Below are 15538 nucleotides of genomic sequence, written 5' to 3' on the forward strand. Positions count from 1 at the left end.
TCTGTGTTCAATGTAAATTTAATATTTATTTTGCATTATATTTTATGTTTCGTTTTTTTTATGCCCCAAAATGGGCTCAAATGAAAATCTCGCTCCTCGTGACGCTAAAGTAATTTCTATAATTCTCAGATCTCTGGGAATTGAAGAATGTGAACCAAAAGTCATTGTCCAATTATTAGAACTGGCTTATAAATATTCCACTGATGTCATGAAAGATGCGCGTCTTTATTCTGAGCATTGTGGTCGATCTTCTATAAATGTCAGTGACATGAAACTGGCTCTACAGACCAAAGTGGGTAAGCATTTTGTCCCTCCTCCTCCTAGACATTATCTTATGGAGATAGCCAACACAGTGAACTCTAAGCCGCTTAATACTTCAGAAACATCAGAAAATCTAATTAAAGTTCCCAATAGAGATCATTTCCTTGGAGGATATGAATATGAAGAGTAAAAGCAAGAGATATAATATAAACTAAATAATGAAATAAAGAATTACTAATTGTTAAATATAAGACCTAAATTTAAATCAAGAAATTTAAAATATGAAAAACTTTACTTCCCTTTATTTATGAGAAATACATTTGAACTTGGCAAATATTTGAGATCAAATACAAATCCAAAAATAGATCTGAAAAATATGAAGAAACTGGAAGATCCAGAAATAATAAACATAAAAGAAATAGAAAACTGTACTAAAATAACTAAATACTTATTTTTTATAAAAAGTCATACAGAAAAATATTTTGTCTCTTTAATATTGAATGAAGAAGAAATAAAAAAGATCGAGAATAGGGAATTCACTACAATAAAACTTAATAAAAAATATAATAAAATATATTATGATGTGGAATTAGATGTGTAGAATATAAATATTTAAAAAAAAAATTAGCATAAATTTACATAAAAGAAAACTTGCAATTTTATAGTTTGATAATTTACAAGTGCTTTATTTTATTGGGAAAAGCATTATGTTGATACATAAGGACAAAATGGTTTTTTACAACTAAAGATGTTTGAGCAATAGATAATTATTGAACATGATTTAACGAAAAATATCAGTTACATTCATAAACCTTGTATGCTCCAACTACAAGAGTTTGATATATTTTATGTCTAGTTTAGAAGCGCACCTCAAGGCCGGAATTAATGTAGTCTTAATTTTTTTTTTTCAATGTAAAAAATTTTTAAACTGCATGGACCAATAGAAAAGAGCATATTAATGCTTTATTGGAGTGCATCTAAGGTTCGGGATTATATAGAGCTATAATGACGCAAGTCCTTGTTTATTGATTTCCACAACGGAACTATTTTTACCTTAGTCCTTTACCAAAATAAATAAATAAAATTCATTTTTAGTCTTGTTTTTCAAAAGTCAGTCTGGAAAAAAATGCGGAGAACCAATTTATTAAAAAAAATTAAAGTTATAATAAAATGCCATAATTACCAAAAATAAAGAAATAAGTTTTTTATTATTTTTTTCCATTTCTTTTAAAAGACTTCTTTTTTTATACATTGCAATGTATAAAAAAGTAAGGCTTAATCAATATTTACATAAACAACATAATAAGGTAATTACATTTTTAAAAACGACATTCTATTAAGATAAAAGAAGAAATAATTTATTAAATAAATCTTCTCCTTTGCTTTGGTTTTTGTAGCACAGCTTGTCCCGGTATCGCCCATGGGATTCAAATCTTCACAGACTATGTTTTTTATGGAATTATTTTCGATTTTCAACTTTAAACTTTTAGCTTTATCCTCTTTTTTAGACGCCACATATTTTTTATATCGCCATATTTGAAGTGCGTTTTTTTTTTCTTTGCAAGTAATAGGTAGGGAAACCCCTTACACAAGGACCAGAGGGATTTGTGTGTGATCTTTTTTTTTCTAGTGCGCTTACAGCTAGCCACGTCTTTTCTGCAAAATTTTAATCCTATTCTTGCCTTCGTTCTTATACTTAGGCTCTAGAGTCTTCTCAGGCTTTAAAAGAAATAAACAATTAATAAATACATATATATATGTGGGATTTTTGATGCAGTAATATATCATATCTTACGAAGCCGAGGTTTTATATGATATAAAAATAATTTTAAGGGCAAGAATATATCTTATTAAGATATAGTTTTTCTATATAATAAATAATTAAGAAAAAAGACCAAATAATATATACACTGCTAAAATACTGATAAATAAACCTAGAAACTGTTTAAAAACATATTCAACAATAACAAAAATTACTTGCGATTTTGACCATAAAATTTTACAAATCTAGGCTTTTTTTAACACGTAAATTTGTATAAACACATAATTAAAAAGGATTATAAGTAATAACATTATAAGTAATAATAAAACTAGATCTTAATTAGTTTATTTTGGACTAAGTAAATTTTTGTTTATTCTTTAACTCTCTGGACGCTTCGACCTTAAAAACAAAGCCTAATAAATTCTGTATCGATGTGGTAAGAGAGGACACAAGTGGAATTTAGCCCGCAACGTGTTTTTAGAACTTTTTTTGTTATTGTTTAAACGTGCCCATTGAAATCTAAGGCTACGTATAAAACAAGGACACGACGAATTTAATACACATGAACCAAAAATAAACAAGGACATCTTACTCTTCCAATTTTATATGATCAAATTTTTTTTTTTTGAAAATATTTTCATATTACAGTGTCTTGCAATTAGAAAATCACATCGATAAGTAAAAGTGAATTGAACCTCGGCAGAAGAATATTTATCGTCATATATACGTGTAAACTTCTAAATAAGTTGTCTTTTTATTTATAATCTGCAAGAAAAACATATTATGTTAATATAGCGCAATAAAATGTTTAAAAAGTCATGTTTCGTTCTATTAAAAATACATACAAGACTATGTATAAATTTTTAAAAAATTTGTAAATCGAACGAGTGTAACGTGTATGGAATACATAAAAAAAATAGATAAATTGTAAAATAAAGCTTATGTTTTCCAAATTTACTTATTTGTTCATCAAAAGTTTTCAGACAAACTCTTAATCACAAAAAAACATACCACATCAAAAATCGTTAAATTCCGCAAAAATAATATAAATAAGGTTTATTTAAAAGATGAAATAAATACAAAATTTATTTTTCTCCCAATGATAATTTTATTTTTTTCTAAAATTTTTACCATATCGGAACGAGAGCTATTTTATTCATGGACAAAAGATTTGGTTAAAACCAATATAACAAATTATACCGATACCTTAAAACTGATAGAAAATAGTCGTTATGTGCACAAAGATCCTTTAGATTATTCATCTTGTAATGCTACCGAATACTTTTCTTATATTGAGCCTCTCGACATAAGTGAACTTAACTATGATGATCTAGAAATAGCTTCTAGATATATTTATCTAAAATTAATACAAGACAAGCTTTACAGAAAAACACTTAAAGAAATGTTAAAATATAAACCATTAATCTATTTTGCTGATAAATTTGAGAATTTTCATAAGTACGTTTTAAGTTTTATTGAAAATACTAACGACGACGACGAGACATGGGCTCCGCTCTTGCTTGTGAAATCAATGGCATATATGAGTTATAAGCTAATTTATTTACTTTCGTTCGTCGAATTAGATGAACAGGCGATGTTTCTTGTGTGTTGGTCGATAAGAAATAATATTGCGTTCAAGACTGAAGAAAAATGTCAATGGCGATTAAATCAAATAATGAAAATTTTTAGCTATAACCCTTTATGTTGGTCAATTGAGAAGGCTCTCACTCCTAATAATGATAAATATGATTGGCTTTGGGTAAAATATTTTCATAGAAAGCGGTAAAATTGTCTTCTAATTGTATTGATTAAATTTGTTGTTAACTAAAAGATGACATACATATTATTTAGTTAAATTATATATACCATTTCAAAAAAAAATATATGTGAAAACATCGTTAAAAAATAATTATATTTTATTTTTGGTTATTTCTTAGCTTTAAAGTTGTTTTTTAAAGCACTAATTTATATAACACTTGTACAGCAAACATTTGTCCTCATACCAGGTCATTCTTATTTATATAATGCTCAATTCGTAGACTATTAATATCTATACTCAGTCTTTCGAATTGGCTATTATGTAATTTATAGACCCTATCGAATATATATTTTATGTTTTTGCAAAACTAGATTTTTTTACTTACTTGTTTTTTTCATGTCTTTGGCAATTTTTATCATTATTAATTTTTTTTTGATATATTTATTTTTGCTTGTATAGGCAAGCATTTATTTTTTGCACACAGAATCAAATAGTAATAAATAGGTTTTTTTTATGTTTAAAATTTATTAAGTTAGAAAATGCATTTGACTTTATAGACAATAAGTATGTATTGTGGTATCTATAATTTATAAAGTTAGATTAATAATTAGCAATGTATAAGATAAAAATTAGGGCATAAGTTATAATACGCCCACATTGTACCACTTTGTTCAAAAATTTTTAACCATATTATTTTTTCGAAAAAAAGTGAGAAGGCCAAAAAACACTTGTTTTTTTTTTTAATACATAAATTTAACAGCTGCATTTTTCTTAATCGAACTTTGTTCGATCTGTAAATTTATCCAATATAATAAGTATTTAAGACCTATAAATTTTTTGTTATTTGATACGTATTGTATGATTAGAATTTAATATATTAACTCTACCTAAAGTATATAATTTATGTCAAACAATAAACAATTTGGTGAATAACATTGCACAAATTAATTGACTATGAGGTTAAAAAAGATAATTTCGGAAATGCTTAATGAATTTTAAATAAGTTATCCCTGCTATACAACGAACATTGATCATTTTCCCGTTTTTTAAATTACAATAAAATTTAATAAAATTTTTTCACATATCGTAAGAAAATATTTAGTAATTATTGTATCATTATACTAAATTATGCACTCAAATATAAATTCTTGTTAAAATCTGTATATAAAAGGACTAATTGAATTGGATTTTTTTCTATATTGTTTTTTTTGAGCTGATTTTTTAATGAACAAAATTTTAAAATACAGGTTCGGATGCGGAGCAAGGGGATTTTATGTAACATATAGCTACTATGTTATTTGAACATTTATTGGGTATCCACAAATTTAATATGTAAATTGTAGAAATAACTACACATAACTAATATACAATAAAACTAAAATTAACCAAAAGAGTCAAGAATAATAATCATTTAATTTATCTTTTACATTATTGACTTTAATATTTTCTTATTCATTTTTTTTATCACGATACCTAGATTAAGGAATCAGCAAATTTTTGTATTAATTTTTGCCATTTCTCATTGACAATGAGCTTTGGTTTAAAATATGTCAACATTTTATGGTTAGTTCCTTGCTAAATGCATGACTTGATTTGTGAATGCAAAAAAGATTGCTCATAAATCTCATTTTCTAATGATTTAAATATCTCATACAAATTTTCTTCATTACGTGGCTCCCTTAGATTTTTAATTAAATTTAATACATACCTAAAAAACCTTTAGCTTACATGATTTCTGAATTGCTTTTTAAATGTGTTTGTCGTATAAATTTTATATAAATATATCTAGACGCATTTATTATTTTTTATAATCAATTTGATTTAAGTCAAGTGCTTCTACAATTGAAAAATTAAGTAGTACTTTAAAAAGTATGATTTAAAGAATCATCAAATTAAAACTAATAGCAATGCATTCGCAAGTGTAATTATTGATTGTTTTATTAGGAATTATCATTTTTTTGTACAAAGTAGAATATTTTTCTATCTTTTTTACAAGTTTTTAAATAATAGAAAGCAGAGTAAAATTTATGTATATAAAAAATTTTTGTGCGACTTATATAGAATTTTTTTAATGTAATAAGAAATCCTGATAATCAGTCTTTGCATTTTGTATGCTATTACAATGATCTTAAGTCAACATGTTAATTTTTTATGTACTATAAAAAATCTTTTGTTTATACATATCTAATTTGCAGTATATTGTGTATTTTTTATAGTATAACATATTTATCTCTATAGGGCTTTTACCGTTGATTTCTAGTTCATCTTTTGCTAATATATTCATCTTATAAATATTGAAGTAATTAAAATTATTCTAGTAATAAAATGGTATCAAAGATTGTTATAAGATTTTCCTAAATATATCGTATATATGACGAATATTTATATGCTTAATGTTTTTTTGCTAGACAACAAAAAGACTCGGCAGATAATTTAGAGTAATATGAGCGGTTTATACTAAAAATATAATCGAACTATTTTATGGCGAATTTGCTTAAAAATTAGACTTCAGCTACAAAATTTTTTTGTTCTATTATCATACAGGGTTATCATAAACCAAAAAATTTATAGATCTTGTTAATGAGTTCTAGAGATCATTACAAATTTAGACTTGCCGCTCACACAATTATTCGCGTCATACATATACATATCTACAATATTACTTTATATAGAGTAAAATGATTACTTATCTTTTCTTTCGACAATGAGTCATAAAAGGATAAAGATATGAGAATCGTAAACTTTTAACGACATTATTTATAGATTTAAAATTGTCTCAAGAATTACAAAAGTTATCAAACATAAAATTAATATAAAGCATATAGTAATATTTTTACATAAAAAAGCGCGTATCTCTTTTTCTTAGACTTTAAGTATTTTTTTGGTTAAACGTAAATCCTCGAAGACAAGCAACACAACTTTTGCATATTAACTTAGAATTTTCTAAACAAAATTTATAAATCGTAGGAATTAACCACATCTTAAATTTTTTTTTCGGTGGTAGTCGTGAAATATTCTGATCTTATTTTATCAACAGAATGCATTCTGCACAATGTAAAGACGCTTGCTATAAAACCCAATAATTTAGAAGAATATAACTTCTGAAAATATTGATTAAAATGACTGTATTATTACTTTTAAAAGTATTGATCAAAAAAATATAAATTTTTTTTTGGAAATTCTTTGTATTTAAAGAAATTTTGTTTTATTCCATGTTGGTTTAGACTACTGATTTTTATGCTTTTTTTCAACATTAACTTATTATATGTAGCCATTGTATAAATAAAAAACATAAAAATGAATACTCGAATGAAATGTTTGTCTTTTGATTGGACCATTCAATATAAAGTTTTATTTTAAAATCAAAATTTTTATAATGATTTATAAGACTATTGCAAGTAAAAATACATAAAGAAAAGTAATAAAATTAATAGGATAATTCGTTATTTTAATTATATTCGAAAATTCTATAAACCAATATAGTTATTAAGTTTAATAATTATATATGACTTACAAATATATTTTTAGTTTGATTTTTCTTAAAAAAACAGTTGCAAATTTATTTAGTCATTTTTAAATTAAAATTTTATTAATTAAAATGATTATATTGTTTCCCTAGTTATATAAATACTGTATATCAAATCCAATATTTTTAACTATTTTTTTATCTAATAAGGCAACATATTAAAAAAAAGGCATTTTGCATAGTATCAAAAAAGGAAAGACGAACGATATTCTTAATAATTTCATGACAGTGTATCTTCATAGTTTTGATTTTTCAATTTATATATTTCAGAGAAAACATTTATGAGAATTATATTTATAAAATTTATTAATAAGAGAATATGAGGAATATTTATTATCATCTTATATTAAATTTTACCGCGATAGAAAACAAAAGGAAAGTGTTTCTTTTTTGTGCCATGCATTCTCGTTCTCTGGCTGTGATAATAAATGTATATACAATTAACAATTTATGAATATCATTTTATGTTATACTAAATCTAAGCTTTAATTGTGTGTAGGCTCTAATTTAGAATTTACGTCTGGTCCCATTACAAAGTCTTTACGTACTTATTCAAGATTATAATTCTTTCATCTAAATAAAGAACAGAAACCCCCGATTTTTTATTTAATATTATCATTTAAGCTAATTTGAAAACTTTAAATTGTATTTGTAGTTCTTAGAAGAAATTTTAATGTGAAAACAATTTTGCCATGCAAAAACATAGATTTATTCTTGGAATTCTGATCTGAAAACGAGTTTATTTATTTTGTTATAACATGTCAGACATACAAATTACAAAGTTAATATAATAGAGATATAAAGGAACGCGAAAATCAAAATGAAAAAATAGAAACAATACGTTAAATGGATTTAAAAAAATTACTAATATACATTACAAAACAAATACATTAAAAACAGCGGACCATTTTTATCCTAGATGTAAGAAGTTTCACCATAGAAAGAAAATTGAACATATATACTTTGATACGCTGCTTTGAGCTATAAATTTAACAAAAAAAAATATAACTCGAAAAATTACTAACTCAAAAAAACAAGTTCAAAAATGACAATTGATATTAAACTACATAAATATAGAATATTATTACAGAAAAATTCACATAGACTATATAAAAAAAATTAGCTTATACGCATGTCCATGAACTGTTGCTATGGTATCTGTTTCATATATGAAAACAAAAAAATCATTACATGAGCCTCTAAATGAAATATATTAATTTACAAATATGAAAAAAAAATAAGTTTGCAATATAGCAATGAATCAAGTCCATAGTTGCTAAGATTAAATTTGTAATTCGGCTGGAAACGCCATTAAAAACTACAAAATATAACGATGAAAAACAATTGAGAATCTGTATGTTTTTTTAAATTAGTCTATACAAATATTAAAGATATTTAATATAAGTTCTTCATAGTGCATTTAAAAATAAATAGGTATAATTTTAATGTAAGAACTTTAGAATAAATCAAAAAATTTTATAGAAAAACAAAATTAAAATTCATTTAATTATTTTTTTTATAAAACAATGGCCATTAATGTTTTCTTAACGGATCTGATTCATTATATACGTCTTCGTGCAATAATCTCTTTAAATATTTATTCATGCCGAGTTCCAATATTTGTTGTATTTGTCATTGACAATTCCATTATTTATTAGCCTCTTTGATATTATATTTGCATCAGACACTGCTTTACACGCTCTTGCATCTAATTCTATATAAAAAAGTAAATAAATAAGCTTGCAATTCATAAAAGCCAATGATTTCAAGAATAAATATGGATGTTCTTCATCATTTTTTTGCTCGACATTTTTGATAATATTTAAACGAATTCATGAAAAACATTTAAAATTATCAACTTTTTGTATTAAAGGTTTAAGTGCTACCATCTTTTAAATGTTTCCCTAGAATTCAAATCTTGTCTGAGTAGTAGATAAATAAACTTAGACGCGGCTTTTAAATCATCATATTAATTTGACTTAGATCAAGTGGATCAACATTAGAAAAGTATTTGGTTGGATTACAAGATGAATAATTAATGGATTCTTTGTGATTAAAACCATTTATAGCAATGTCATACGTGTCAGTATATATTGTTTCAATGGTTTGTAGCGGCGAGTTCATTAATTGTTGAAAAAAATTTCTCCAAAGTACTTGTAATCTTAGAAACAAATTGAAATAACATAAGGAAAACATACATTTCTATTAATAAATAAAATATTTATAAACAATCTTATCATCTATTATATACAATAAGACAGATTCAAAATTACTATTTAATCAAGATATTCGACAATTTTTTATTTTAAATTCAAAATCTTAGTTGTTTTAATAAAAAGATAGACCTAAATTAAAGTCTTTTATATATGTCAAGGTATATTAGACATACGATACCATTTTTGTCGCATCGGATATATAATTTATTTGGGTATAATATTCGGCTTATTAATTACTTTTCACAAGATACGCTTACAGTCTTATCTAGCAATTCCAGGACTTCCTTCTGAGATTCACTCATTGTGCTCTCGAAGACCCCTTCCTGAACTGTATCAAGCCCATGTCTGGCTGACATAGTTAGGCTTTCTAAAGTCATTTAAAGGACTCTTGGCTGTATATATGCTTCCGTTCTGGGTTCTAATCTGAGCGCTTTTATATGCGTACGGTAAAAATAGTTAACTATTCCATCCCACGTCATCACATAAGGAATAATTTTCGGTTTGTATTTGTAGAGAGAAGCCACATGATTTGCGAGCAAGTCGTATTTATGTTTCTTTTCTGTTTCTACTGCATGGAGGTTGTTAAAACTTGTGATTCTAACTTCTAAAACGATCACTTCTTTCCTCAACTTGTCTACAATTAGTATATCAGGCTTGTTATACTATATTTTAATACTTGAATGTATCCTACTGTCGACTCGTATCTCAACATACTCATAACCTACACATTCCTGGACTGAATGATTTCTAATTCTTTTGGCATGGGACAGACCATACGTCTAACACAACTGCAGGTGGATGCATCGCAGTGCCTCATTGTGCCGTCTCATGTAATCATGTGAAAGCATACGATCACATTGGGTGGCAATATGATCTACTGTCTTTGCATATTCATGGCAGTGTAGGCATTTTATCTGTTTCTCTAAGAAAATATTTCAGTCTTGTAATGCACATAAATTGCCTTCCTCTCTCGGGCTTATATTTCCTTTTGTGAGCCACGTGGCAGTCTATTTTATATCAATAAGTGGATCGTCTCTTGGTCTAAATAGCTTTAAATGGCTTGTTTTTATTTTTATATCGCTATAAAGAGATTCGGTTTGTGCCTCTATTAATATTTTAGTTGTTACGTTTTCCTTAAGTTTATATTTCTCTTTTATATTTCCTTCTATGGTGGATAGATATGTGTAATTAGTTTTCTCGGAGTGGAAAATCGCTTTGCGTTAAAGAACAGATTCTTTCGTGCTTTCAAATTCTTTTGCTAGTTGTAAAAGCATTCCTTCACTTTTATGTTCAACGCATTGGAGCCCTCTTCCAAGTTCGGCTCTGGAGAGATATAATCTTTCTATAGTTGCAGGTTGTTGATGGACGTGATATTTAATCAATAATTCTATGATGTTGTCGTCTATGATCTTGTATTCTTCTGGTTGAGCATCTATTATTCCTATATAGTAATTTATCAGGCTTATTCCATGTTCATTGATTGCTTTAAACAAATGTTTCGCATTCAGCTTAGTCTTACATAACTTTTCGATTCTTAATAAGATGGCCTTCCATATTTTTTCCTTTGTTTCCTTCATTATCTTACCTTCGTGGCTTTCTGTAATGTCTAGATATTTATACCCCTCATGCCCCTCTAGCAGCTTACCTTCATCTTTACACTTTATACTATTTGTAGCCGATTTTCCGCGTTGATTTCTAGACCTACAGTATTAAAGAATTTTCTTGTCTCATCTATCATCTCTTTCAATACTTCCTCATTTTCCGCAAGTAAGTTTAAATCGTCAATAAACAACAAATGGTTAGTTACAAAAGCTTGTTCTCCCAACGGGATGCTTAACTTGGGGTATATACTATTCAATTTACGACTTAGCGGGTCTATACACAGCACAAACAATAACGGGGACAAACTATCTCCTTGTAATATTCCTCTTCGGACCTTCTTTTTCATGATCTTCTCATCTACTTCAAATACTTCTAGATTCCACTTGCTGGACAGTATTTCTATTGTCTTACATATCCACTCTGGTAGTCCCAGAGCTTTAATGCATTTTATTAAATAGTCATGTCTTACTGAGTCGTACGCCTTCTTAACATCTATCCAGGCCGTTTTGATTTTTTAATTATATTCTCTATTCAGCATGTTATTTGTCATTGCCTGTTCTTTAGCTCCCTGCACTTTCCTCTTTGTTCCCATCTAATTATCTGCTAATGAAAAGTTTATTTCCACTAGTTCCTGGAGTACGTATGTAATACATTTTCGCATCGGATAAATAAATATTTTTGACCAATTCGACTTTTATTTGTATATTTCGACGAACTGATTTTTTAATACTTTTGTATAAGATTTTTACGTGAGTGGAAAAGTCCGTTGACTATAAAAGAAAAATTGTAAAAATAAACTCGAAAACATAAACAAAAAATGAATAAAATATAAATAAAATATCATCTTTAAGTAAAAAATATGGATTTTTCAAGAAATTATAAACAACAAATGCATTATCTGTTTTCATATTTTTGGTAGTGTTTTTTTATCGTTATTGTTATTTAAATATTTTTTTTTGTTATTCAAATCAAACACGTCATTTTAAAACAATGAAGTCAAAAACACGTTTTAAATTTCAGTCAAGCCCAAATATAAGACTTTAAAACTCCTTTTTAAGAAGTATCAAATTCTCCTCTTTATTAATAGAATAAGTTTAAAAACTCCTTTCTTTATATCGTCATAATAAACTTAGTCTAATTGTGTATTCATCATTATTTAAATGTTTTCATATTTGTTTTCTTGTCAGTAATTCATTTATAAAATAAGCAGAAGGAATAAATAGTGTATTCGTCTAAAATATCACATGTTAGACAGAGACCAAATAAAGAGTGGAAAATAAACATATATATATGTAAAAGTTTGTAAAATATAAAACTTAATAGGGTATGCTTAGTGTAGTTTATACTTCTAATTTTACAAGGATAGGTTCCACGTTAGCGTCTCCTGCTTGTAGGAAGCTTCCAGCTCCAAAGTCCTTTCCACGTCGGCTTCGTCTTATCTCCTTCAGTAGTCCAGAGAGACGCTTTCTAGCTTCTTCTATAGCGTGATCATCTAGATGTACGCTTCTACCTTCTTAAAGATTTCGAGTCTTGCGGTATAAGATTTGTAAAACATAGTCACTATACCGTCCCAAGTGATTACGTGAAAATTATTTCTGTTTTAAAGTCATATATTAAATCCAGTACGTTCGAAAGGACACTATACTTTCTTAATTTTTTGTTTTCTACTTGCTGTAGATTTTCTTGTGAATGACTCCTAGTTCGTTTTTCTGATCAATTTGTTCTAGATATCTACTAAGACAATGTTTGGTTTACCCTATTTGATCTTTATATCTGTTTTTACCGCCGTGTCTATTCTTTTTTTTAACATCTTTGTTGGCAACTATCTGTTGTACTGAGTGGTTTATTAATCTCTTCTTCTGCTGCTTATATATTTTTACACAGTAGTAGGTGAATGCATTTAACCATTTCATTATGCATTCTCAAATAATCTTGTCCTGGTATTTTTTCGAACCTTGTCGCTAGATGATCCACGGTCTTTGCTGATTTACAATGGGGGCAGTTTCCAATCGATTTATTATATATATTTCGGTCTTGTAGTGCACATAACTTACTTATTGTCACGGTATTAGTGTTATCTACTTTAAGCCATAGTGACGAATTTTTAATGTCGACTATTTAATTTTATTTTGTCTAAACTGTTTTTTATATTCTGTATTATTATTTATGTTGTTGTAAAGAATATTATGCTGAGCCTTCTCTAATGATTTCTGTTCCACATTTTTAAGTTCATATTTTTCTGGTCGTATGCTTTAATTAAAAAAAAGTGAGTTTTCTATTTTTCTTGTTTTAAAAAAAAGCTCATCTTCTAGATAGATATTGATCGATTGTTTAAAGTCTCTCCTTAGAAAGGAAGCAAGCTTTACCTTTTAAATACTGCGCTAGTATGTCCTCTTCCGAGCGCATCATTAGGCAGATATAGCCCTTCTTTGCATTCCGGTTGTGTGTGGCCTCCATGTATGTTCATTGATTTCTAAAAAAGAGTCTATCTCATCAAATATCTACTGTTCTAAATTTGGTACTCCGACATATAATTTATTATTGAGATAGCAAATCCATTAATTGATAATAAGGTGTTCTTGGCGTAAAATTTGTATTGCAATTAATCTTACTTGTGACTTGCTTTTTCCCTAATGAGTTAAATTGCACTATCACTTGGTTTGTTTTCCTTAGTTTCTAGAACTCCTAGATATTTATATTCGTCATTCTGGTCCATAATTGACATTATGTAAAAGAATATTTGTATATTAACATTTTCATTTTAATAACATGCTGTTTCTCAATCTTTTTTTAATAAAAAATTGCCATAGCTTTTTAATGTGGTAAAGATTTTGTTAATAATAACTTGCTGGTAATTTAATAATAATAGAGTATATGATTTATGGTCTAAGTTTCGTATAACTAAAAATTTTCTTTTGACATACTTATGCTTTCCTGCATTTGCCTTTCTTATAAGCTAGATTGAGTTAACAACAGATATATTTGATTTTTTTCAGATTATAAAACTATCTATTTTTATATTGTCATACCCACGGGGATAAGGCCTGTCTTTAAGGTATTTTTCTATTATACTTAATATATTTTTACTATTTATCTTAATTATTTTATCATCTTTTGGCTTTTAACCTAGTCTAGACCTCTTTTGATGCATTTGATCTCTCCTCATTTTCTTCTTTCTTTTTTTTTTCACTTTTATTTAAATACTTTTGTAAAATATGATTAATGGAATTTTTTATAAAAATTAAATATCAAAAATTCTTGACATATCATCAGGCTATGACCTATATTTAATGCAAACTATCTAAATTGATAATTAAAAGGTTTTCTTTGTTAATTTATTGGTATAAATATATTTCATATAATATAAAATCAAAAAATCTGCATTTTTTTGACTGTCTTTAGAAAACAGGACTAATTTTTTGTGAAATACCAGCATAGTTTTGATGATATTAGAACTTTTCATATAGATTCATAGATTTGTCTTTGATTCAGCACTCGCGTTTTCATATTTTAAATACGTGATTTCGTTTTTCATTTTCGATTGATTATTCCATAACGTTGACCAAAATTAAATTCATTAACAGATTATACAGCCGCTTCATGATACAAAAAGTTTTAACACTGATTTATTATATTAAAGTTTTTTTTACTATCATGTAATTCTAATTTATCATAGGTTTATTGATTTTTCCTTATTCTGTATGTTTGTTTTAATTTCATGTATTTAAAAATATCACATGTAAGTTAGAAGAGGTTTTCACCAACGAATATATGGAATATAAATGATAGTGAAGAGATTAAGGAACATATTTATGGTCACATTTTATGATTTTCCTACATTAAACAAAATTTTATCTTTGTTTTACGTTAAGTATGCTAATCAAATCAAAATAATTTTTGGATATACAGGCATTTTAGTGTGTGAAAATCTTTAATTAAAAAGTCAATTGTGTTTTTTGTTTGAAAATCACTTGTACTGATTAAACGACAAATGACGCACATTTATGTTAGTTGCATGAAAAAATATGAAGCTATTAAGCGTTCGACATGTATAAAATATACTTTGCAAACTTGTTTATAGCTTGAACTGCCTTTTAAACTAAACTTTCTGTAAATTCAAAAATAAAAAAAAATCGAATGTACATAGTTGGTTTAAAAGTTAACTTTACAAGCCAGCTAGCTGATAATTTAAATAATATAAAAAAACGTAGATTGTATTTAAAAGCGTCAAAATATAATATGTAAATATGTTAATTAAAAGTTTACATATTAACTGAAAATGATTGAAAACAACATGTAAAAGCCAAAGGCAGCAAATGTTTTATTTCTAAATTTCAATTAAAAATACTTTAATAAAGTCACTTTAAATATTTTTTTTTTATAGCTATATATATAACAAAAAAAATACCCAA

At 26.6% G+C, this 15538-nt stretch overlaps 3 protein-coding genes across 3 annotated transcripts; all 3 read left to right on the top strand.

Annotated features, from left to right (window-relative positions):
* Window positions 1-70: 70 nt before the first annotated feature.
* On the top strand, window positions 71-451 carry VNE69_02254 (transcription initiation factor TFIID subunit 9 (TAF9); the record flags this gene model as incomplete). The annotated part of the gene is made up of 1 exon (XM_065472808.1): window positions 71-451. The coding sequence occupies one exon, from the start codon at window positions 71-73 to the stop codon at window positions 449-451; it is 381 nt and encodes a 126-aa protein (XP_065328880.1).
* A 117-nt stretch (window positions 452-568) lies between these two features.
* On the top strand, window positions 569-862 carry VNE69_02255 (uncharacterized protein; the record flags this gene model as incomplete). The annotated part of the gene is made up of 1 exon (XM_065472809.1): window positions 569-862. The coding sequence occupies one exon, from the start codon at window positions 569-571 to the stop codon at window positions 860-862; it is 294 nt and encodes a 97-aa protein (XP_065328881.1).
* A 2260-nt stretch (window positions 863-3122) lies between these two features.
* VNE69_02256 (uncharacterized protein) lies at window positions 3123-3809 on the top strand (the record flags this gene model as incomplete). The annotated part of the gene is made up of 1 exon (XM_065472810.1): window positions 3123-3809. The coding sequence occupies one exon, from the start codon at window positions 3123-3125 to the stop codon at window positions 3807-3809; it is 687 nt and encodes a 228-aa protein (XP_065328882.1).
* Between the last annotated feature and the right edge of the window lie 11729 nt (window positions 3810-15538).

The sequence above is a fragment of the Vairimorpha necatrix genome, chromosome 2, assembly GCF_036630325.1.
Source record: "Vairimorpha necatrix chromosome 2, complete sequence".
Taxonomy (NCBI): domain Eukaryota; kingdom Fungi; phylum Microsporidia; family Nosematidae; genus Vairimorpha; species Vairimorpha necatrix.